Source organism: Amblyraja radiata, chromosome 19 (genome assembly GCF_010909765.2).
Source record: "Amblyraja radiata isolate CabotCenter1 chromosome 19, sAmbRad1.1.pri, whole genome shotgun sequence".
In the NCBI taxonomy this organism is placed as follows: Eukaryota; Metazoa; Chordata; class Chondrichthyes; order Rajiformes; family Rajidae; genus Amblyraja; species Amblyraja radiata.
Window position 1 is genome coordinate 13,247,323 of NC_045974.1, and position 25,849 is coordinate 13,273,171.

At 40.6% G+C, this 25,849-nt stretch overlaps 1 protein-coding gene across 4 annotated transcripts in view; it reads right to left on the reverse strand.

Annotated features, from left to right (window-relative positions):
• Positions 1–25,849, reverse strand: part of caprin2 (caprin family member 2) — a 49,995-nt gene that overhangs the window by 6,784 nt on the left and 17,362 nt on the right. For 2 of the 4 annotated variants that reach the window (XM_033037709.1, XM_033037707.1), the window contains 11 exons: positions 24,581–24,712; positions 21,987–22,068; positions 20,009–20,058; positions 19,123–19,212; positions 17,954–18,067; positions 17,019–17,153; positions 12,935–13,121; positions 12,027–12,209; positions 9,840–9,934; positions 7,889–7,955; positions 1,871–2,788 (listed from right to left, as the gene is read on the reverse strand). In XM_033037709.1, the coding sequence (XP_032893600.1) occupies positions 2,184–2,788; positions 7,889–7,955; positions 9,840–9,934; positions 12,027–12,209; positions 12,935–13,121; positions 17,019–17,153; positions 17,954–18,067; positions 19,123–19,212; positions 20,009–20,058; positions 21,987–22,068; positions 24,581–24,712 (1,740 nt within the window). In that variant the 3' untranslated portion in view covers positions 1,871–2,183. Of the gene's footprint in view, positions 1–1,870; positions 2,789–7,888; positions 7,956–9,839; positions 9,935–12,026; positions 12,210–12,934; positions 13,122–17,018; positions 17,154–17,953; positions 18,068–19,122; positions 19,213–20,008; positions 20,059–21,986; positions 22,069–24,580; positions 24,713–25,849 lie in introns of those variants that run through there. The other 2 variants (XM_033037708.1, XM_033037710.1) reach the window with 2 other exon arrangements.

The following is a 25,849-nucleotide window of genomic DNA, read 5'->3' on the forward strand; positions in this document are numbered from 1 at the left end:
GAATATCTTCACACACTTGATCAGTATGCAATACCATCTTTAACCCTGTGCACCATAGTGTTACTTTTGGAACCATATGTAATGGGGGTTAGGGTAGGTGGAAGATTATTTCAGAAAATATTAAATGATACGTGACGAGTCCCAAACTGAAACATGATCTATCCATGTTCTCCAGAAATGCTGCCTGGCCTGCTGAGTTACTCCAGCACTGCGTGTTTTCCTGTTTATACATGTGACCGGTTTGGCATTGTAATCTATTTTGTGCAAATGCAAGCTAAGCCTCTTTGACGGCAAAGATGAATAAGTTTCCTCTTAAGGTATGAAAATCTTAACGTCAAATATCATGGTAAACGTCAACAATAATTCTCAGGAACAGTTTATTCCTCTGCAAGTGCAAACTCTTTCCATGTATACATGTAAACTTATAGGGGTGGGAGATTGCAACCTTTAAGTGGTCCGCCCTGTTTCGACGAATGCAATCAACTTGGTGTGCACAAATAGAACAAGTTGTCTGGCAACTTTAGGCGGTGCACACCCTACGCAAGAAGAAGTAAACTTATAGAAAAAAGTGACCATTTCCAAATTCACAGTTTGCAGTGTTGACTGTATCACCAAGTTATTTACAGATGGAATGGGTGTATACAGTATGTTAGAGCTGAACCATCTTGCTAGAAAAGACAACCCAGGTTCTTTATTTCAGCATTCAAGAGCAGATTATTTGTATTCAGTACATTTTAACGATTGCAGGAAAATATGTTCAAGTCTGGGATCAATTTTAAAAGTGGAAATTTGATTGCTACCATAGGAGAACTACACACAAGGCTTCATTTAGTTTAGATTAAATTACCTTCAGGGAGGATAGGATAAGGGTGGGTGGGGTGTGCAACAAGGAACCCCTCCACAGTAGAACTATATATCTGTGGGGGGCTCATTGAAAAGGGAAGGTGCCTCAATGTCAGAAAGGAAAATATTCCCAGACATTTTGGAGAAGAATTCCATGTCCTTAAATGTATTAGACATTTCCATCGGTGCTTTACACAGGAGGCCAATTCCTAAGACAATGAGCAAGTGATTAAAATAAACATCTGTTCCTTCTAGAAAAATAAGATTTCTTGGTCAGAAGTTTATGATTATCAACATGGGCAGCACATTAAAATGACTTCAGCTGCATGTCAAGGCAAATAACAGTGTTTCAAATTTAGTATGCTTCCAATGACACTTGCCCATGATCCTTATTGCTCATGTTAGGGGAAATTAGTTTGATCATTTTGTTTAAAATTTCACTGGTTTATTCTGTAAAAAAAAGGATATGCACATTCAGTTGGATTTTGCATTTAGTATTCAACTTTCTCACCCATGATCCGAGGTGTTCTAGTTGTATGAAGCACAGTAATGTTAGCTGAAAATTAATAAATGTATCATCAAGATAGGTGCAGGAGCTGAGGGAGATGTTAAAAATGCAAATTTAAATCTCAACTACTGAAAACCAAATGTTCCCAACTGGATTTATGCCAGTAAAACTAATTTTACAGGGAAAATGTCCATTTAAGGCACTTTGGTCAATTTAAAATAAATTGCAGCATCGGAGTTTGCAGGGTTTTTAAAAAATGAAGATCAAACCCACTGTATGGAAATAAATTCTCTCTTACTAGTGAGGGGGGAGATATTATTGTCTCTATGGGCTCATCATTGGCAAAGTTCGGATAATACATGTGCTAAAGGGCAAATAGTAAAGGCAGTTCACATCTTTGAAACAAAATATTGCTCCAGACCTTAGTGATGCTCTAGTTTTTGGAAAGCTATGCAGAACTTAATTTTGCAATCCTTTATACCTAAAGTGCAGCAACAATACTGTCCATTCAAAAACACCAACAGTGCAGAATATATCTTTATTGAGGCACCATGAGGCATTGTAAATAGCAGGATCTCTTGCAAAGTAAATTTATCATTTTGACATCACATAAGTTGTCATTGACCAACAAGTGCAAGACGCGTTCTGTAACAAAATATATTTGCAGCTCTACTAGCAAGGCATCACAGGTTAAAGTGCCCAGTTAGTGCAAACCAAAACCCCAGAAAACCACCGTGACATTTTAACAAGTCATCCCTGGCAACTCACTTCAAATTGTGACCTTAAGTTACAGTGATCAGAGTGCAAAGCATTTTAGCTATTGGAGCACATTTCAGTCCTGATACAAGAGGTATCCAGAGAAGGTAGAATATTTCCAGCTGCTTCCATAGATGGCACCTCTATGCAATCGCAGCCAGATTTGATCTCCATGGATAAGCTGCAGAACAGCATGGTTGCTGGCAGTCTCATGATCGGGGGCACCATCATTGGCATAAGCAGAGCATAGGACTTCGTCATTCTTCATCAAATTTACATAGAGAGGCACATTCACAGCCAACTTCAACATGTGAAAGATGAAGACATAAGTGCCATTCACAGGACAAGTAAATCGCCCCAACTGAAAGTCAAACGTTTCTCCGAGGTTATTGAGCAGTAGATCAAAGATAATGGGCTGGTCCAGTGATCCAGGGGCAAAGTTAGAGGTCCTTGCTGTAGAGAAGGCCACTCTCATCTGCTGAGGAAGAGGATAAATGTGCACTGGCAAGAGGGTGGTAGCTTGGCTGGTCACTGGCATATCCACTGGAGTAAGGCTTCGAGAGTCTCCTTGGCCAGAATCCATACTGTGGAAATGCTCATTGTCTCGCTCTGGACTGCTCAGCTGAGATGAATCGCTCCAACCAGCTGTCACGTAATTAAGACCTGTTTGGGTTGAGAAACCTTGCACTCTGCTTATAGAGTTACCACATTTTACCATGATCTAAACAATTAACAGAAATCTCTTAACTAGACATTAAGTGGGCTTTAGAAACAAATGATTAAACACAGCTCTGGTACATTGTTTTAAGTTCTTCATAGCTCATTCCTGTTCATCACTTAATTCTACAAACGTGATTTAAAATTGCATCAATTAGAAAGTATCTGCATTATGGGTGGAGGATTAGCACAGTTTGCAAAAATAAAATGCACCAGCCACTTTAATTTAAAATTATGATTTGTTACATGGGATAAAAAGGATGCCAAACAAAATGGAAACGTGATCAATCTGTGTAATTAAAGTGGCATTAGAATCGAAATCAGACGTTACAAACCATTACTTAATTTTGTTTGAAGATACTGTGCCCGAAGGACCCATGAAGTGAACATCCCAGATTGAAAAAAAATGCAACTTGTAACCCAGTATATCCTTCAGTTTGAGAGAACCATAACCTGTGCTTGAAGCAGAAAAGCACTTCAACTATAACCAAAGTAATAGACTATTTCACACAGTTTATAGATATCAGCAAACATTCTCCCATGGTCTCATTCATAGTAGTGTCCACAAAGTTGAAAGATATGCATTATTGGGATTGACATAATGTAGTCTACAGCTAAATGTTCAGGACAGATAATGTACTGTTGATTGAAGTGCTAGCAAAGGGACACTTCTTCCAAGTCAAGGAAATTTAATATCTGGAACAATGAGATTAAGATCGAATTTCTTTCCAAGGAGTAAACTGTACCATGAAGGCACAAGTATGAAGTTTAACAAACCATGATCAAGCTGCTCATAGTGTTTCTGGTAAATGTTGAGACACTCCCTAGTATCATAAACCATTGTTTGATAATCAAAATTAGTTTCTTCCAATCCAGTCCCTTTGAACATGGAGGAGTTTAATCAATAGATTACATCTCACTAGTACTCATACATTTAATGCAATTCTGATGCAATCTTCATTGATTAACTGCGCACATTAGATTAAGGTCTGCATCCCCAAGAGGGATTTTAACAATTCTGCACCCATCCCTTTGTTAAGAAAACATGGTATCTATGAGAGATATTGCCTCAAAAGCCAGCATTCATCAATTATCACCAACATCCAGGCTACGCCCTCTTGTTGATACACGGGTAGGAATTACCAGGAATTACCAGTCTTACAACTATCAACTCAAACCAACCTCAACAACAAAACATTACAAATCATCTCTTGCCATGGACTTTTCCAGTTGTTATTTTGCCCCAATGTCTTTTTTCCTCCATCTGTATCTTTTTTTTTAAATTTGCAGACTTGTGCAAAATAATTTAATGTTCTTTGTTGTCAGAATCTGTGCCTGTGGTGCTGCTGCAAGATTCTCATGATACATTATAAACTCAACTTGACAAGACAAATCAATGGTTTGGAAACATGGCAAGGGAAGTTGGTTGCTCATTGAAGTAGATTGAATGTGGAGCACAAGAATACAAATATATTTTAAACAGTGGACTATGATCAGTGTTGCAAGGAGCATTCCATCCAAATCTTGAATACCTCCATCCTGCAAAGAAAGCTCATATCTAACTAACAAGCACTGTAATACAATCTCGTTAATGTTTTGGTATTGTAATGCAAATGTAGTTTAACTTTTAAGTTCAAGGAAGGTGCAGTCTGATGAAAGGAAAAGATTTTAAAGTGTTCAACACAACTCATGTATGCAGAAACTCTAGTCACCAGATCAAGTTATAATCAACTGTTGCAAACAAAATTCCATCTACCACTTACTAGTGTTTACTGAAGAGACATTATTTTTCAACTGTAGATTTAAACGCGATTGAATTGCCAAATCCCAAGTACAAGTTAGATTTTGTGTTTGATCTGGGGATCAGGGTGGGAAGCAAAAGGTGGAGATGCAGAAACTTCAGCACCAAGTATTGATAGGAAGTTAATGACATTTGAAAGTACAGTTTACATCCTAACACTATCATATGGACCCATGGCTTGCAAAATTAAGAGGATTTTTTTTGTAATGGAAGATGGACATTTGCAATAATCTAGAAAGTTACAGTATTATCCTCTATTCTGCCATTCATGAACACTGCAAGTTACAAGAGAAAATTAATAATTCCTCAGATGGCCAAGCTTTGAAGCTACAGGAACTTTAGAAGAAAGCCCAGGGGCACAATTGGTAATGCCATTGCTTCAATGCCAGAGACTCAAATTTAATTCCAAACTCAAGTGCTGCCTGTGTGGAGTCCACACATTCTCATTGTGCCTGCATCCCACATCCCAAAGACATGCGATCATGTGGCATAATCTGCAGCAAGTTGCAGAAAATTTGGATTTTATATAGGATTAGTGCAAATTGGGTGGTGACAGCGTGGATTCTGTGGGCCTGTTTTTGTATTGTGCCCCCCCATTACAGAGTGCTGTTGCCAGTAGACTAAAGCCAGTCAAGTCTATGTGGCAGCTGGTGAGCAACACCTACCCATGTTGAATGAACTACTATCTTCCCCCCCAAAACTGGAGCAGTCAACCTTAACTAATTTACAAAGCAGCAGCAGGGGCAGAAATCATTCAAGCATTTCACTTGCTCAATTCCAGCAATATGGCCCTGAAGAGAAACTCATCCCATGGTGCTAGTAATGCAATTAGTCCTGCATTTGGAATCTGATTGTGGAAGGATGATAGAGGTTAGCAAGCTGCTGGCAAAGTGTCTTGTAATGCAGAATGAAAGCTAGCAGCTGACATTGATAGCAACGTAAACAAATTCAGTAATGAGTAAAGGCCCTGTCCCACTTGCGTGTCCATGGCACACAAATTACACGACCTCGTCGTTGTGTTGAGACACACGGGCATCGTGTGGCCACGCGGGGCCGGTCCCACTGAGAAGCGCGGAGGGGTTTGTAGTTGTGCGCAGTATCGCGCGGCGCTCAGAAATTTTGCAGCGAACAAAATCTTTGCGCGCCACCGGCCTGTCGGATAACTGACGGCCAAAGTGGGACAGGCCCAAGACCCTGGCGCGATGCAACGTCTCACCTCCAACAGCAGCAGAAGCAGGCAAACGATCGCCGAGCTCGGCCTGGGGCTCACGGCCATTGCTGTCCGAATCCGCCCCCACTTCTACTCCCAGAGTGGGGCCAAGAAAATTGAAGGTAGACACAAAATGCTGGAGTAACTCAGCGGGATCGGCAGCATCTCTGGAGAGAAGGAATGGATGACGTTTCGGGTCAAGACCCTTCTTTCAGACTGAAGAAGGGTCTCGACCCGAAACATCGCCCATTGCTTCTCTCCTGAGATACTGCCGGTCCCGCTGAGTTTTACTCCTGCATTTTATGTCCATCTTCAAATGACGTCACCCACTCCAGACGGCTGTGTGGACGCATGAAGTCACGCGCGACCTTCACAGGACCGTCACGCCTCAACGCGACCATGAGGTCTCGTAATTAGCGTGCCAAGGACACGTACGTAGGACGGGCTTAAATCTAGTGCTTGTGGGTTGTGTTTGGGGGAGAAGATAAATGTCACTAAAAAAAAAAAATTGGGAGTAGGACCTCAAGTTGCAGAATGTACTCCAAATGATAGACACAACATTGTAATTCCACCACTCAAAAACTACCAACCCAGTGTATTGGTAGTCAAGTCGTAGCAAGTTGATATGCCCAAGACTGAAAGCATTCCAATATTGCTTCATTATAAAGCCCTTCATGAAAATTAAAACATCAATCCAATATGCAAATAGGAGCAGGAGTAGGCTGCCTGGCCCAGGTCTACCTGGCAATCAGCATCACAGATTATTGTTAATTTATGCATGCTAGATCATGGCCCTCGCTCAAAATATACTGTTGCTTTAAATATGCAAGGTTCTACCTTACACTACTCTGCCAGTGAATTCCAGAGATTCACCATCAAGAAGTTTCTACATGCTTCGGTATTAAGGGACCAGTCATTTATGGCCCAATGCTTGCAAATCTCCCACTTGCATCTACCCCATCATTCCCTCTTAGGACTTTGCAGTTCAATAAGATCACTCCTCATTCTCAAACTTTAAACAGTAAAAATCCAATGCTACGCCTAGAAATCCAACTTATTTTTCAACAAACCTTGACATTTTCATCTCCACACCAATCCAAAATAAACACGTGGATCATATTTCTGCAGATGCAACCTCATTAAGATTTAAATCTTATTGATTTCACATCAACCTACCATTTAAATTAAAACCTCACTAGCGTGACCCACGTTATGATTTAATAATGGGAACATAAACTGAACATTTCTACTTTAATATCAGGAAACTAAACCACATTTATTCCATGTGAAATCCCTTACTATAGATGAAAAGATATAATATTTTCTGCATACAATATTCAATCTTATGGTAGATAGAGTAGGCTGGGTGTATGATCTAAAAAAAGATTAACATCCAGATTAGAAACTGACATAGGCACAGGAGTAGGCCATTCGGCCCTTCGAGCCAGCACCGCCATTCAATATGTTCACGGCTGATCATCTAAATTCTGTACTTGGTTCCTGCTGTTTCCCCCCCCATATCCCTTGATTTCTTTAGCCCCAAGAGCTAGATCTAACTCGCTCTTGAAGACATCCAGTGAACTAGCCTCCACTGCCTTCTGTGGCAGAGAATTCCACAGATTCATAACTCTGGGTGAAGAAGATTTTCCTCATCTCAGTCCTAAATGGCCTACCACTTATTCTTAAACTGTGACCCCTGGTTCTGGATTAAGAGGTGTTGAGGGACCAATTGATCTTTGGGCCAAACTGCATGCTCTGCCAGTTCTAAAAGAATGCACCTCAACTCTGATGCAATGCAGATGATAGAACCACAAGTAATTTGCATTGCACAATATGCTTGATATTGTATCCACTTGCTTACGATTAATTGCACTACATCTAACCAACAAAAACAATGGAGGAAGGAGATGAGGATGTGTTAAATTCAAAAACGGAATAAGTCAATAACTCCAAGTCCTGTACATCAAATTTGTCAATCTCGGACATCAATAAGGTACTAAAAATGTGGTTCCGAATTAAGTGGCCCCAGATAAAGATGTCATTAGATAATTACCTCCTCTCATCGTCCCACGAGGGCCAACTCCTACACTACGTTTGTAGTTCTGCTGGTAACCAGATTCCTGCAAAGCATAGACATTACGCTTGTTAAATAAAGTGCATCCATGTATTATGCAGATTGAACAAGACAGCACAGTAGAAGTATCTACCATTTGCATTCATGCAAATTGTACATCGCAACTAATTTAACTTTAGCAGTCAATTTGTATTTATATTGTCTGGTATAGTACCAAGAGCATTTGGATGTACCAAGCTTTGATCATTAGCTACTGGGAGATATTACTGGATTTGAAAAGAAGTTTACATTATATAGAAAGACAATGCTCAAGGAACTCAATGCGCCAGGCAGCATCTGTGGTGGAGAATTCTTCGGTCTGAAGGGTTCCAGATCCTAATTGTCTGTCCAGATCCAGACTGAAAATGACTGTCCTCCATAAATGCTGTGAGTTATTCCAACATGGTTCAGCTTAAGATTCCAGTATCTGTAGCTTCGCATTTGCACAAAGTTTAATATTCATATTCCATAACTGTTTTTAGAAACACCAAATCCCCAAGTACTGATCAGTCAGGCAGTCTTTAATATTCAGTAATATTAACAGTTTGGTTGCCTTTGATCAATTAGAATAATTAAAGGGCCTGTCCCACTGTACGAGGTAAATCAAGAGTTCTCCCGAGTTTCCCCCTGATTCGAACTCTGTCTGTAGCGGCTCGTACGAGTAACGGTAGTTACTTGGGAAATCCGGTAATCTCGTGACGTTATTTCAACACTGAAGAATGTCCACGAGTAAAAAATCGTGATGAAAAAAATGTTACTTTTTACTCATATGAGCCGCTACAAGACATCCATGAACTCCTACGGACCCGCTACGGACATTCTCCGAGTTCGAATGAGGGGAAAACTCGGGAGAACTCTTGAATTACCTCGTACAGTGGGACAGGCCCTTTATGCACAAAACGAGAGCCAACAGAAAAAACAAACATCCCTTGTAAAAGCTTAGGTTACCAGCAGAGTATGTGGTTTGATGAAGCTCATGTTTGTTGATCTAGGTCGCTAGGTCATACGTTGAACTAATTTTATGGTGTCAGAAGTGCAAGAAATGCAAATTGCAGCTACAAGTAAATATATTTGGAAATAATGAGTAACTTCCAAAAGTGCAGTCAAAGATTCCATACTAAGCAATTTAGAGCATATTCACATGTTTCACAACACAGAACTTATTTAAAATAGAGATATGGGGTACAGGAGAGCAAAATAAAAAATGTTGAAGTCAAGTTGTTCATGTAGCCAGACACATGGAGATTACTGGAAGGGAATATTAAAATTCCTATCGGAATGCCAATTGTGTGCTTTGTACTTTAAAAAGTAAAGTAGTCCCAGTTCAAATGCACATTTGCTGGAATTGGTTAACTTTAAAAACTATCTTCCTAAAGTTCTCCAACACTAGGATCTTTCTTGACATCAGGTCTGGATCTGCCATTAGATCATTTTCCTTCGTAACTATTCCCAGGTTGTAAATTGATTAGAATTACATTGTATCACTGACTTCCAACTTTAAGAGGATGGTGAGCACTTGAAAAAAATGTCCTCGCCTTCCAAAATTCTGACATTGTCCAAGTATTGGTGATTGGATCAATATTAGGAGCTATTATAAAAAGCAATAGAGCAGAGCTTAAGTCTTTGGACTTCACCTTAATTAGTAATAATTATTCACATGACAAATGCCAGAAAATAAATTTTGATTGGAGGTTCCATCGAGAACAAATTCAATAAAGTTCCTCATAATTTGCCAACTGAAGTTACCAACAATTCCAAATCTCAAGGGCCAGAAATCCTTTGAAAACATTTTTTAATTGGTTCCTCTTGAAGTAAAATAGAATGAAGCTGGTCAAATCAGTTAGCATATTGTAAAAGTGTGCAAATTACATAATTTCACTGCATTTCTTACCCTTGGTGTGTATGGCATCCCTGCATATTCTCTACTTGGGAAAGGTCCATAAGTTCCATTGGCAGGAATGGGAATTCCTCTGTATCCATCATATCCTAGTGAAAGAAAACAAGGATTCAAGTTCCATGTAGAATACAGTAATGGGCCTGTCCCACTTACGCAACTTTTTCAGCGACTACCGGCACTAGTCATAGGTTGTTGCAGGTCGCCAAAAATTTTCAACATGTTGAAAATCCAACAGCAACCAGAAAGACGCTACGACACTTTGGGCGATTGAGGAGACTACTCACAACCATGCAAGCGACACCCCGGCGACATGTTGCAGGGTGAAGCCTGTATGATCGTGAGTAGTCGCCCAAAGAGTCGTACTTTGTTCTGGTCGTTGCTGGATTTTCAACGTGTTGAACATTTTCTGCGACCTGTAACGACCTATGACAGGTGCCAGCAGTCGCCGGAAAGGTTGCACAAGTGGTACAGGCCAATAAGCATCAAGGATGAAAAAGATGGAGATTTTTTTCAGACGTTTCTGAAAGGCTCCCAAGTCAGTCAAAGGTTTTTTTGCATCCACATCTTAAAAGATAATGGTGACCACATTTATTATACGAGTATTAGATCACAAGTCACAGGAGCAGAATTAGGTCATTGAGCCCAAAAGAGTCTGTTCTGCCTTTTGATCATGGCTGATATATTCACCAGCAAATTTATGGAACATTGCTCATACTGTTATTTTAAAACCTAGTCTATTAGAATTCTTGATGGGCTCAAAAAACTGTATGTTTATGCAATGTCTGTTTCATTTTGTGGCAAAACATTTTAAATTTATGTTTTGGACTGATTTGAATTCAAATCACAGAAGTCAGGCAATAAAAAGGAAAAATAAAATGCAAGAATTACTCAGCTGATTAAGCAGCTCAGTAATGAGAATCTGGCATCCAAATTCTTGGATCTGGCAACAGGTTAAACTAAAACATTAATAACTGTTTCTGGACAGTTAACTGCAGGCATCACAGCCACCAACTTCACCCCTCTTCTCTGCAAGCTGACCGAGACTGAATCAGCCATTCACAGCTTCAACACATCAACAGCGACCATTTTTCTCCAATTTGTCCTGCTCAGTACTTCCTGTCATTGGTTCAAATGTAGCAAAAAAAAAATCTGCAGCTGCTGGAATCTTAAGCAAAAGTGCCAGAAAAAATCAACAGACGAGGCAACATTTGTTGAGAAAATTGACAGATGCCGTTTTGGGTCAGGACCTTTCCTCAGAAAGCCTTGGCTACTCCTGATATGAACAGATTCCACCATTGTTTCACCTTAAACGGCAGAACAGCAAACACAAAAACTGCAATACAGCCAAAAAATGTATAGCAAGATTAACTCAAGGCAAATACTAACTTCAGAAAAGGAGAGAGCTCCAAAGACTGCAGTGAAGGCAGCAGCAGCAGCTGATCTAGTTATCTGCAAGCATCTCAAGGCTACCAAAGTTATCTTTCCCTTTGTAAACTATCCAAGGCCAAATCATGATATTGGTTTCGCTCAATGCTAGCTTCTAACCAATCTGCATTTGAATACTGTCCACTATCTACCTACATTAACCACAAGTCTGAACACTCCCCTCATCTGCTGCTGAAACATTTATCCATCCCATTGAGATCAGTAACAACTCAACCATCTCATGTCGTTAGACTTCCTCCCAAAATCTGAATCACTGTTTTAACTGGTACCGTTCTGTTATGCACTTATGCATTAATGACGCAGATGCAAGTGTTCAGGGCAATCTGGTTGTGTTAAATTGACAAGTGGCAGAAGTAGAAAGTGATATTTTTTTTAGCCAAAAATAACAACCACCGTTGGGCTACAGTGGCTGGGGGGTGAAGGCTTGCCTTCCTAGGAAATGTTTTTAATATTGCAATTTCCTGCATCAAGCACCTCACATTAAGAAACAGGTTAAATATTTTCCAAAAAGTTCAGAGTACAATTTTTATTTTGTACCTCAAATTTTTTTTTTTGGTAGTGATTGGTGAATCCTGTAAAGGAGAAACTTATCCAAAACAGGTATAATGGGGTCACCTGTATAAGAAAATAGGAATTCTAGCGGGTTCAATTAAACCCAAACTAGCTCTAGCCTAATTTCCCAGAGAAAAGCCTTTTTTCCCCCCTGTCAAACTCAATTTATATTTTTAACCTTACCTATTTGTACACCTTTGTATCCATTGTTAGTGCCACGGTAAACATTAGCAATTCCTCTTCCACCACGTGCGGTTCCCCGTCCAGCATTTCTACTTCCAAAGTAGGCTTGATTTGGTCTTGGTAAAGTGCTTTGCGGATTATGGGTTAAAAAAAACGCAGTTCCGTTGGCAACAGATGTCGTTTCTTCGGATTTGAAAAAACAATAAATTACAACATCTTTAGTTTACAACGACAAAGATGATCACAAGGCATCAAGCAGATATAATCAACCACTTTAAACCTGGAAATATTGGTAGTCCTTGACATGGAAGAAAAGTGGATTTAAAATGTTTAGTTTAGAGATACAGCGCAGAAAAAGGCCCACCGACCAGTGATCCCCGCACACTAACGGTATCCTATACACATTAGGGACAATTTACAATTGCACCAAGCCAATTAACCTGTAAACCTGTACGTTTTTGGTGTGTGGAAGGAAACTGGAGATAACACACGCAGGTCACGGGGAGAACGTACAAAATCCATACAGATAGCAACTGTAGTCAGGATCAAACCTGGGTCTCTGGCACTGTAAAGCAGCAACTCAGCCCCACAGCCATCAGGCTATTAAACCTGGCTCGGACATAACTCTGATTATTAATAACCCATTATCTGTTATTTGCACTTTATCAGTTTATTTATTCATGTGTGTATATATTTATATCATGGTATATGGATACACTGATCTGTTTTGTAGTAAATGCCTACTATGTTCTGTGTACTGAAGCAAAGCAAGAATTTTATTGTCCTATCAGGGACACATGACAATAAACTCACTTGAACTCTACTGCTGCGCCACCGTGTCGCACAAAGATTGTCAAGATGTTCACGTACACTTCCAATAGCAAGCTTCAATTGTGCAATTATATTACCTGTTAAAGAATCTTGTGTCAGTGCATTTTGCTCCACTAGATGTGAAGACTGCAGACAGGTAGACTGAGGTGGTGTCTGAGTGCTAGCAGTTATCAAACTTTGGTTGTAGACAGGAGAATACGAGTGTTCAGATTTCACTTCCTGCTGCTCAACACGAGGAGGCAGGGGTGCATTAACTTTGAACACCTGCAAGAGAACACATTAAGTTACCGACAATTCATCACAAATCATTTTCTTTAAAGTTAGACTTAAAACCTTTAAAAGTTAGACTTAAAACTCTGGACATTTTTAGCAGAATGCTTTTAATCCTCAGAATTTCCTTCCCTCCCTAAAATTCAAAATGTGATGGAATATTTGGATTCAGTTTGATTTCAGCTCGTCTGTTAAGAACAATTCATGAGTTTTTATGCCTCGTTATAACCTTCCCCTCAGCCAACAATGAACCATTCTACATTTCCTCGAGCATCGTCTGCTTTGATATGTCATTTTCACACCTTATCCCTCCATATCTCTAGTTTCCCTCTCCCCGACTAGACACATTAGAAAACCACTTCAAGCACTGGAAGCTGCTCCAAAACCTCGCTGATACAATAGTGATTGAAGCCGACCTCTTCCCTATAATCCCTCTTCAAAATTGTCCACAACACAACAGTTGATGTACAATTTGTTAATTGCTCAGATTCAATCTCAGAAAAAGAACATTGGGAATGAATTTAATACCCATTTCCAACATATTTAATATTGCAAATGTTAGCAATTAAGTTCAAATAAAATAACTGGCATGAAACAAAAAAAATCCACATCAGTAAATTGCCAAGACACCAGCTCTATTCTGGACAACACATCTTTAGATGTTTTGAATCAAGGACCCAGATAAAATTTAAACAGAAGTCTTGTTTACAATAAGAATAGAATGGTTTGAAACACACGGGACCATTAAATAACTGTAGAAAGGATATCATTACTTTTGGTTACAGTGGTTGGAGGTTTACATTCATTAAAACAACTTACATTTGCAGCATGAAAGATGCAATAAAAGGCAAACAGCTACACTGGTAATATTGTAATAAGCTCCAGGTTATAAAAGGCTTGCAGTACAATTCTAATAATCAAAGTGGTTTTCTTGTTAAAAACACCTAATCCGGACACAATGGAAAAGAATATTAATTGCTCTTTAACAGTAGTCTGGATTGCTATTGTGGAAAATCTGCCCAAATAATAATGCCTGGAAAAAGACATTAAGCATCTCAAAACATGCTCCCTCTACTGCTGAGGCTGCAGAAGTGCATCCTGACCAAGCAAATGTCAAAGAGATACAAAAAGCCAGAGTAACTCAGCGGGTCAGACTGCATCTTTGGAGAAAAAGGAATAGGTGACGTTTCAGGTCAAGACCCTTCTTCAGACTCTCAATCTGAAAAAGGGTCTCAAACAGAAATGTAATCTATTCCTTTTCTCCAAAGATGCTGTCTGTCCCGCTGAGTTACTCCAGCTTTGTGTCTCTTTGGTTCTTTGGTTTAAACCAGCAGCTGCAGTTCCTTCCTACACCAACCTCTATTCATCTTTTTAAATTACATGGACTTCTAGTTCATTCAAATCTTGCCCATTTTTTCATTAAAGCAAATGTATCAACTCAAACCAATGCTTTTATTCATCCTTGTTCTATTTTTGGATGTTCACTAATTTCCTTTAAAGGATCACGCCAAATATAATCAACAATCCTACATTCCACTCAGCATCCCCTGTGAAATTGCACAATAACAAACTCAATCCTTCAGATAAAAAGCATGGCAAAACTGGGCCTAATTTACCTTTATAAAAAAAAAAAGTACCTTGCAAAATGACTAACTTTCCTTTTAAACCGGTTCTTTGCCCGGTTCGATACTGGCAACACCACCAGGTGTGGAATAACCCCGGCCATAGCGGAGGGACAGGCCTTAACACTGAGCACTCAGGAGGTACAGTGCGCTCTGCGTAGGATCAATCCACGCAAGGCTGCAGGCCCGGATGGTGTACAGGGAAGAGTATTAAAGGACTGTGCTGGACAGCTGGCGGAGGTATTCACGAGAATCTTCAATCTCTCTCTATCTCTGGCAACGGTCCCCAAGTGCCTGAAAACAGCCACCATAGTGCCGGTGCCGAAAAAGTCCAAAATCACCAACCTCAACGACTACCGGCCGGTTGCCCTGACTCCAATCCCCATGAAGTGCTTCGAAAGGCTGGTCCTCTCCCATATTAAATCCAGCATCCCTGCCTCTTTTTTTAATCCAGCATCCCTGCCTCACTGGACTCCCATCAATTTGCATACAGGGCAAATAGATCGACAGAGGATGCCATCTCTCTGGCCCTTCACACTGTCCTGACTCACCTGGACAGACAGGGCACGTATGTGAGGATGCTCTTCATTGACTATAGCTCTGCATTCAATACGGTCATCCCCACCAAGCTCACCACCAAACTCCACCAGCTAGGCCTCAGCTCACCGATATGCGCTTGGATCCTGAACTTTCTCCCGGAGCGACCGCAGGCAGTGAGACTGGGCCCGCCCTGTCCTCCACCATCACCCTGAGCACCGGCACACCACAGGGTTGTGTACTAAGCCCCATGCTCTACTCCCTCTTCACTCACGACTGTGTGCCTGCATTCGACACCAACACCATCATGAAGTTTGCAGACGACACAACAGTGATTGGGCTGATCACCAACGGTGATGAAACAAAATACAGAGCGGAGGTGCAGAACCTGGCAGACTGGTGCGCCAATAACAACTTGGCACTAAACACCTCCAAGACCAAGGAGCTGATTATTGACTTCAGGAGGTCCCATTCTGGAGAATATGCCCCAATCTCCATTTATGGGGAAAGTGTGGAGAGAGTGTCCAGCTTTAAGTTTCTGGGCACTCACATTTCAGAAGACCTCACATGGTCCACAAACACCGCCGCGCTGGTCAAGAAGGCACAGCAACGACTGTTCTTCCTGAGGACATTAAAAAAGACTGGTCTGCCCCAACAGCTGCTGACAACATTCTACCGCTGCACCACAGAGAGCATACTAACGTATGGCATCTCTGTGTGGTATCTCAGCTGCACGGAGGCGGAGAGGAGAGCTCTTCAGCGCGTCGTCAACAGAGCGCAGCGGATCATCGGGACAGAGCTACCAGCCTTGGAGGGCATCTACCACACGCGGTGCCTCAGGAAGGCCCTCAGCATCCATAAGGACTCATCACACCCCTGCCACGGTCTGTTTCAACTACTTCCCTCCGGCAGACTTTACAAGGCCTTCTACGCCCGAACCTCCAGACTCAGGAACAGTTTTATCCCAAGAGCTATTGCGGCTCTGAACCGGCCCTAATGAGTGCCCCCCCACCCACCCCCTTTGGACAGTCTCCCTCAGATGGTCACGTCAATCAATTCAGCTTGTTTATTTATGTATTGTATTTATTTACCTTTCTTGTACATCAGTGGAGCTGCACACTAAATCTCGTTGCACTGACGTGCAATGACAATAAAAGATATATTATTATATTATTATTATTATTATTATTATTATTATATTATGGTGTAATTTCTCTTCCTGTACTGGCAAGCTAGTAGGGAGTGCCAATGCCAACTCAACCAAGTATTTTGCTTTACGTGGTGAGCCTAAATCAATGCCCTTCTTCTAATTCCTCCCTCTAGGAAGTATGTAAATATGGAGATGCCAGCCACCAGACATAATGGCCTAGGGCAGCACAGTGGTAAAGTTGCTGCCTTACAGCGCCAGACTCTGGTTCAATTCTGACGACGGGTGTTGTCTGTACAGTTTGTACGTTCTCCCTGCGACCGCAGTGGGCTTTCTCCAGGTGCTCCAGTTTCCTCCCACATTCCAAAGAAGTGCAGGTTTGTAGATCAATTCGTTTTGGTAAAATTGTAAATTGTCCCTGGTGTATAGGATAGTGTAAGGGTACGGGGATTGCTGGTCAATATGGACTTGGTGGGCCGAAGGCCTATTTCCATGCTGTATCTCCAAAGTCTAATGGTAAAAATATATAGATAGGCAACAAGAGGTCAACCATGTCAAAGATTAAATCAGTCTCACGTCACTTACAGTGTGCATAGACTGAAAAGGTGTAGTCTTTGTACTAATTGGAGAAGTGCTCACTGGTGTCTGAAGCACCGGTCCTTGGGATGCTGGTGTTATTGCTGTGCTTGAGGCAGTCTGGTCATTGGTCAAAGAGGTCATCTGGTGGAATTGATAAGACAAGGAATAGTGAATCCAATTGACAGCAGTAAATTAGTTTCCAATCCAGATAATCAAAGCAATTAACTGTCAACATGCAGGAAGTTAGTCCATGCTGACCATAAACATACAACCAGCAAATGTAAAGCCTGGCTGGTTTTTAAAGCAGATTGCAATAAGTCTGATATTTGCAATAAGCAGATTGAAATAGAAAGTTGAAGTGGCAATATTTATTAATTGCACAATCAATACACAAAACATGATCAGATTGTAGTCAAAATACTGCCTTTAATTCCACGCACTGCAATAAAAACAATGCTAGAACTCAGCCAGCGAAGCACCATCCATGGAAAAAGAATTAGTTCATGTTTTGAGACTGCCACCCTTGCTCAAGGGGGCTACAATGAAAGATCACCGACTGAAATATTGGTTTCCTTCCATGGATGGAGTTTGTCTGCTGATTTCTTCCAACAATTTTCTCACTGTACAAGTTAAGCATATTATCTCCTGTATTATCCTTTTGTTATTTTGGTTCATTTCACATTCAAGTTATCTTATCCCATCCGAGCTGGAAAAAACATCATTGGGCACAGTTTTCCATTAATATCAATATTGATCATGATTAAAATAGATTTTCCCTATGATTATTTTAGAACTACACATTTACTCGAACATTTTGCATTATGAACAATTAAGTAAATGAGGTTTCTGACAGATTTAACGATACAGTTGTACAAATGTAGTACTGTATAAATAAATTCAACAATTCCAAATTTCAGATGGGGAAAAAACAAAAACCTCACCTGATTTGATTCCAGTGACAAGTGTGTTAAAGATTCAGTAATGGGTGTACTGGTTTGGTATACTTGGGGTGGAGTAGTGAACACTTCATTTTCTGAATTCTGTGCACTTGAAACCTGGCAAAAAAAGTAGTTCATACACATTGACCACTTAAGATATCTTAAGTGTCCTTGTTTAGTGACTTCAACCACCCTTGGGGCTATGTACCTCCATGAAGTTCACATCTTAAAACAGACAGTTGAGAACATGAAGTGACTAAAGAGTTATTTTTTCCCCCACAAGAGCCAACTTGTGTGGACAAATGTATAAACTCAAATGTATAAACTAAAATGAAAATAAGTACAAGTGAGGAACTTCAATCCAATTAACAAATACAGGGGACCAAAGGTCAAGATTGAAGCAGTGGTGCAGAGCTCTGCAGATAACTAGGGCGAGGAAAGAGGGTACATATCAGAAGCACATGGCATTTTGGGATTTTTGATTTAGGATGATTTAAACCCGAAGCCTGCTGATGTATCAGCTCTTGCGTTCTAAACAACATAGCATGTAGGATCAAATGCTACATTATATTCAAGCAAAGGGCAACTAGCGTTTTCAGAACTTTAGATCAGTTTGCTAATGACTGAAAGCAAACGATTACCAAGTTTGTTGGGCAGAATCTATTTTATCAGATTAGAAATTGTCATGTGGGTGTATGGAATGAACTATCAGAGGAACTAGTTGAGGCAGGTACAATTACAAGTTTTGGACTTACATGGATAGAATAGGTTTAGAGGAATAGGGTCCAAATGCAGGTAAGTGGGTCTAGCTTAGCTATCTTGGTCAGCTTGGGCAAGATGGACCAAAGTGCCCATTTCCATGCTGTATAACTATTCCCATCATCACCCTCACCAAAGCCACCTTTTAAACATGCAATCAAGGGATATGGGGGGAAAAGCCACAACGGGGTGTTCAGCCATGATCATATTGAATGGCGGTGCTGGCTCAAAGGGCCTACTCCTGCACCTATTTTCTATGTTTCTATTTCCATCACCTGCGATCCCACATTTGTCATTTAATCTCCTCTACCCACCATCCCACAGACATACTTCCTTTCTAGGTGTACTTAAATAGATGCTGTTCAAACCAAGCACTGAATATATTCCATGTTTAATTATCAAAATTAGCTTACCTGGGGAGATGCAAAATCAGATAATGAAGACTGGTCATCAGAACCAGAACTACCTCCCGTATTGGCAAGGACACTTATTTCTGTTGCAGGCTGAGAAAGGGACAGATTTTTACTCCATGGTCTTTTGCACTTGCAGGGCTACAGTGACAAGTCAGAAGCAAAGAAATTGCAGAAATAGCAAAAACCCAACATCTTTCACAGGCTAGGCAAAATCTCAGCTCAGGTGTACATTAAAGGGGTTGTCCCACTTGGGCGACCTAATTGGCGAGTTTAGCAGAGTTTGAAAAAAATGTAATGTTGAAGACCTCCTTCGACTATTTTGAATACTAGCTTCGACTAGCTAGGACTAACTTCGGGAAATTGGACACCGGAGAGTGAAGACGACCTCCTTCGATCTCCCTTCGACTATGATGAAGACTATCTACAACTACCTTAGACTACCCTCGATTAACATGCCGACCTACTACGACTGAACCTACGAGTAAAAAAGTATCGATTGTTTCCATGGCGACCTTTTTTTACTCGCGGGCATTTTTCAACATGTTGAAAAACACGCCGCGACCTAGCCGAGGCCTCGAGTACACGGGGACTACTCTCGAGCATGAAGGAGAGTTACAAAGACCTCCTATGACCTCGTGTCGACCATGCTGCGAATACGAGTTTGGGGCAAACGCGCCAGAACTCGCGGATTAGGTCGCCCAAGTGGGACAGCCCCTTAACTACCAGTGGAATCATTTGTTGGTCTTTAAATTGCAAGTCAAATCTACATGTACATTTGCCACATGTACAGTGTGATGTACAGCATGTTAAATGCCAACCCCCCACACACACGTCACTGTAGCCTCCAGTTCCAGCAACTTTAGTTTAAGGATAGAACCAGTCTTACCTTGGATGGTGATGGAACAATTTCTGTCTTTTGTTTTGGTTCTTTTAGAGCTAAACCAAGAAAAAAAAAAACGTTAAAACTGGCAGAACAGATAACTTAAACAATTCACTAGATATTGTTACTCATGAAGCAAAATGTAGAACAGCAGCAAGAGACCTTGTCCTGCCAAACATTAACCCTTCACCCACTGAATAGTAATTGGTTCATTACCTCTTTTCCACTTATTGCTACAAGCAAGCTGGCCAACATTTCCTGTGTTCAGGAGTATTCTTCAAACATTGGACAAAAGGTACAATACATAAGTGCCACATTTCTCCTCTACAATAATGCATTTGCATGCTGGATAACACATGCTGGACAGGACAATATAGTCTGACAACATTTGTGGACATAGCAATGAAAACAATCGTTCTCCACTCCCTTCGACTGATATTTGGGAACTTTTAAAATATGCTGCACAAAATGCAATCAATACTCAACACCACAAGCTTAGGAAAATTTGGCCTTGTCTGCATGTACCCAAGTTCATCACATTGCACCAGTATCATTGAGACAGACTAGTCTATTGAACTTCAACAATCAATTTAAAATAGTATCAGAATCCAATATACAAAAGTTTACTCAACTCATTTACTAATGATCAGGAGAGTCATTTAGCCCAAGCATTCAATTAATTTTATACTAACAGATAATGCAATTCTAAAGGTTAAATATACAACTATACCAAAATTGCTTCACACCAGCACAAGAACCATACATCAATCAATTTGAGTACCACATTTGAATGCCCAGCTACAAGGATTTTTTTTTAATTTTTTTTTATTATAAAGTGTTAAAATAAAAGTAGAATTAAGGAACTGCAGATGCTGGCTTACCAAGGAAAGACAAAATGCAGGCACTACTCAGTGTCAGGCAGCATCGCCAGAGTTTATGGATAGGTGACATTTTGGATCAGGACACTTCTTTGTTCTGAAGGGTCCCGACCCAAAACATCACCTATCCATGTTAAAAATAACAAGATAGTTGAGAATTACAGGGTATTGAGGAGAGGGGATAGCAATGAATCAAGTAAAAAAGGGGAAGTATGACAGGCAGGAAAAGCAAAGTCAAACAAACAATGCAATCCAAGGAGGTTTCAAAAAGCAATCGGGTGCAAAAATGTGCATTGAGGCAACAGGAGAACAGACCAGTGCAAGAGACAAAAAGTCACTAAATGTTAAAGGGAATGGAGAGTTGAATGGAGAGTTCACTGGAGAGGTTGGTCATGCAGCTGTTCGAAACAAAACAAAAATGCTGGTGAATTGTGTGAGAAAAATTCAAAGGGAAAAAAACCAAGATAAGCATGGAATTTATATAGGCCATTATGGATTTTCAACCCAAAGCTTGCCTTGTATATTTAAAGGCCAATACTTCAAAATATCAGCTCTTTCTGCAAGAGACAAAATATTACATTCTGGCTACCAAATATTCAAGAAATAATCAGTGTTCGACAGCTCGGTAAATTTATGTGGAAAGTCAATAGGTCATCATACAAAATGCTCTATTTCACACTCCAATGTACCTTCCAACAGAAGTGCGGGAGTCATTTTTTTGCTCGTTTCCAACTAAATAGTTTCCCCAAATATAATGGGGGAGAAAAATGCAATCTAATCAGGTCAAGATGGCAGCAAAAAAACTAGACGCCATAATTGGTATTGCAATAGAATTACTACTGTAGTTGTCACATGCAATATACTGGCGCTGTTACTCTACTCCTGACATTAAATCTGCTGGATAGCTAGCACTAGAAATTGTCAACTCAAAACTTTACCAAAACTACAGCAACTATACGAGTAACAAGATCAGTTTAATTGTGTATTCGATTAGAATGGGCACCTGTTGGTTATCTACCAGTACATTTTAACATGCACTGCAAGTTAATATTGTATAACTATGCTGCATCAGAGTCTTGGCAGGGAGAGGATAGCAAGTGTCCTACCTGCAGTGTTAAGTGATAACTGGGAACGCTTCTGTTTTCCAATAGCACTTTGTGAGGGGGCATCAGACTCCAATAATGAATCCTAGAGTTTAAAAATTGGATCAAATTTCAGTTCAGCAGAACAAGGTTGAGAACTTATTTAACTTCTAACAACTGAAGTCCACGCACAAATGACACCTTCTGGTAGTACAGACAGGTTTATAACACGTTTCGGTCACTTAGCTTTAAAAGTGAAGTCATGCAAAAACACTTCAAAGCACAACCAGTAATTCAAGCAAGTTGTTTAAATGACCAGCTGCAAAGACTATTTTGATCTCAGAACAGTGTACACATTGATAGATGGTTTAAAATAAAAGGAGTGATCACGTGTGGCAAAGAATGCTCTATACTGCAGTCAAGGAAATAAAGGTAGACCAAAATGAATCTATTTCATTCTATTTATTTATTTATTTATTTATTTATAAAAATAAAAATTTAAAAACAAAGAAAAGTTTTTATTTATTAGATGTACATTACAGCGATAGAAGCCAAAAATAACCCAATACATTTCCTGTACCACTTCTTATTTTAAACCTTAGAAAGAAGGAAAGTAGAGAAATTTAGATAGGATAGTAAGTGCGTGAGAAAGTGATCAACGGAGACCCGTAGAAACGTAAAACCTGAAGAGGAGATAAAAAGAAAATCAGAATTTTGAATGATTGAATTTAGACACTGAAAAATACATAGCAAGGCTGTGTGTTCAAGCATGGACACAGGAGGATTAAAGAGGCATGATTTGGCCAACTAGACTCCAATTAGTCTAGTCTCATCTTCCAGCAACACTGAACTTTTTCTAGTTATTTGCATTCATTAACATTGGACCAACTTTCCTTGCACGAGTACATTACAGTTGAAAAGTGTTGATAATGTGGAAACAAAACGGGAAAGCAGAATCAATGCTAAAGATCAGCCAGGATTAATGAATGGCACATCGTCCAATTGCCATTGGGCCTGCACCTGCTTCGATGCACGTTTTAACATCCTGGATAACAAAACCAAAACTGTGTTTTCAACCTGTAGGACTGAGGATTTGTACATATAGCCCCAGACCTCTATTCTTGGATCTTATTCAAGAATAGCTCGCTAGGAAGAGTGTTCATGCCATCCACCCAATCCCATTACTAGCTTTCTGCCACCTTGTAGTACGCAAAACATTTTTAATTTGGACTAGCAAAGTTTTGAAATACCTCATCATAAAAATCAGAACGCTCGTCCCAAACTCTATCCACAGGGATATTCATGCCTTTCCTTCCATCCTGTGCAGTGTACACATTTGTGAAGTGTTCAGCAGCATCTAAGCTTTGGAATTTTTTAACCTGGGAACTACCACCTACAAAAGGACAGCAAGCACATGCGAGGCACAGTTGGTAGTGCTGTCTCAGTGCCAGAGACCTGGTTTGATCTCGATCTTGGGTGCAGTCTGTGTGGAGTTCGCATGTTCTCTCTGTAACCATATAGATTTCTTCCAGTTTCCTCCCACATCCCAAAGATGTGCAGGGTTTGTAGGTTAATTGTAGGCCTCTAAAATTGCCCCAAGTGTCGGAAGTGGACGAGGAATCGGGACAACAGAACTAGTGTGAACAGGTGATCAATGGTCGGCATGGGGCCTGGTGGGCCAACGGGCCAATTTCCATGCTGTATGTCTGAAAACAAACAGTCCCTCTAAAAAAAGTACGCCTTTGATAATTGTCTGAAGGGTCTCAACCCAAAACGTCACCCATTCCTTCTCTCCAGAGATGCTGCCTGTCCCACTGAATTACTCCCGCTTTTCTTGTCGATCTTTGATAATTCAAGCTCATTGCTCATGCAATACCTGTACCCATGTTGCCCAATTGCATTATTTGAAAATAATTGATTTGATTTGATTCAACTTTACTGTCATTGTGCAGAATACAAGTACAGAGACAACAAAATGCTTTTTCACCGTACAAATAAAACACAGAACACGATAGTCTATAACATAAACATCCCCGGTATCAAAGCGAGTGAAATTGCAAGCAATATTTGTAGCCAATTTCAAAACATCCAGGATGAAGCCTATAATAGCCAACCTAAGACTGAAGGCCAAGAGATGTCTATTCAGTGGCCCAGAAGCCCAGACTGGATCACTGGCAATAGTCCACTGGCTGATACAAAGAGAGAGATCCAAGCTGCAGCAGAGGGCATTGCAGGATTGAGGAAGGCATCAGCAACCAGTTTTCCCCATATTTCATTAGAGTCTGGTGTTGCTCACAGCCATAGGATTAGCTGCTGGCCAATCATTCTACGAGATACCTGTATACAGCAGCACCCATTGTTGGGTAACGTTCTGTAACACTACCTGCAAAGTTGGAGGATCCCTCCTGAAGTCTACAGCAGTTAAGGAAAGCAAGTTTGCCAGAAAAGATCAAAGCTATGTGACACTACCACTGCTCTTGTAATTCCATAACCTTTATCTCTCCACCCCCCACCTCAGCCATTGTATTGGTCCCATGAATATCCATACACTCAAAAAGAATACATCAGAATGAAATTAATCTCAGATACTGACACAAATCCAGAAAGGTCCCACCTACCTGAATGAAGTGACATGTGCCTTGCATTTGGGACATCAGGTCTTGAAGTTTCTGCCTTCTGAGTTCTGGGTCGTTCGGTAGGGTGGATGTCGAGCAGAACTCTACAGCTACCTGCTGCACTACTTTGGACACCTGGGGAGTCAAATGGTCACTCAAGATCAGTTTTCGCACAAGATATTTGCTGCGTAAATACACAGGATCAGTACTCTGGAATAATTCGAATGCTGCACAAGTTACAATGGCACTCCAGCATTTACGAGATAAAGTAAATTATTGTAACTAGTGTATTTTGATACCAAGAACTTAGTCTGAAGGCACAATTTCTACACTGGCAGAGACCCATGTGGTGCATTGCAAAAATGGCAATAGGCGCCCGTCCCTTCAATTTTACACTTAATAGAACTAGACTACAACCATGTCTTTGGCTCAATTACACATATAAAAGGACGTTTGAACCCCTTATGCCCGCTTCCCCATTCGATAAGATCATAGCTGATCTTTTATCTCACTCCCACTAACTTGCACTGTCTGTGTCCCTAGATTCCCCAGAGACATATTGAGATATACCTGGCTGTATTTTACCACCAACATCTGCTCAGTGATTCGGTCATTTCAAAAGGAGCAACCACATTGAATTGTGTATCCTCCATGTATAGGATTTTAATGATCACTTGAGTATTACTAAACTAGACTCAAATCCAACACCACCACACGTGTAGAAAGGAACGGCTAATTTATACCTATCTTTTAGTGGAATGTGAAACAGTTCTGTTTGGGCCTTCTACCCACAACAGCGTGCCTGCTGTAGAGACTGGCATCTTGCAGCAGACACCCCAAAGCACCTCCATCATCTCAATCAGAATCATGAGCATGATGGGATATTCTGACTGCCTGAACAAGTCAGCACATGAAACACCACAGGAAGTTCAACATCCCAGACAAGACAATCCATTTTGACCAGAAGACCATTTGCCATGTGAAACCTTTAGTCCCTTCACCCAAAACAGTGGCAGTAGTGTGTGCCACCTACAGTGCCCTCCATAATGTTTGGGACCCATCATTTCTTTATTTGCCTCTGTTCCACAATTTGAGATTTGTAATAGAGAAAAAATATCACTTGTGGTTAAAGTGCATATTGTCATGTTTCATTAAAGGCAATTTTTATACATTTGCTTTACCTTGTAGAAATTACAGCTGTCTTTATACATAGTCCCGTCCCCGTCTCCCCCCCCCCCCCCCCCCCCCCCCATTTCAGGGCACCATAATGTT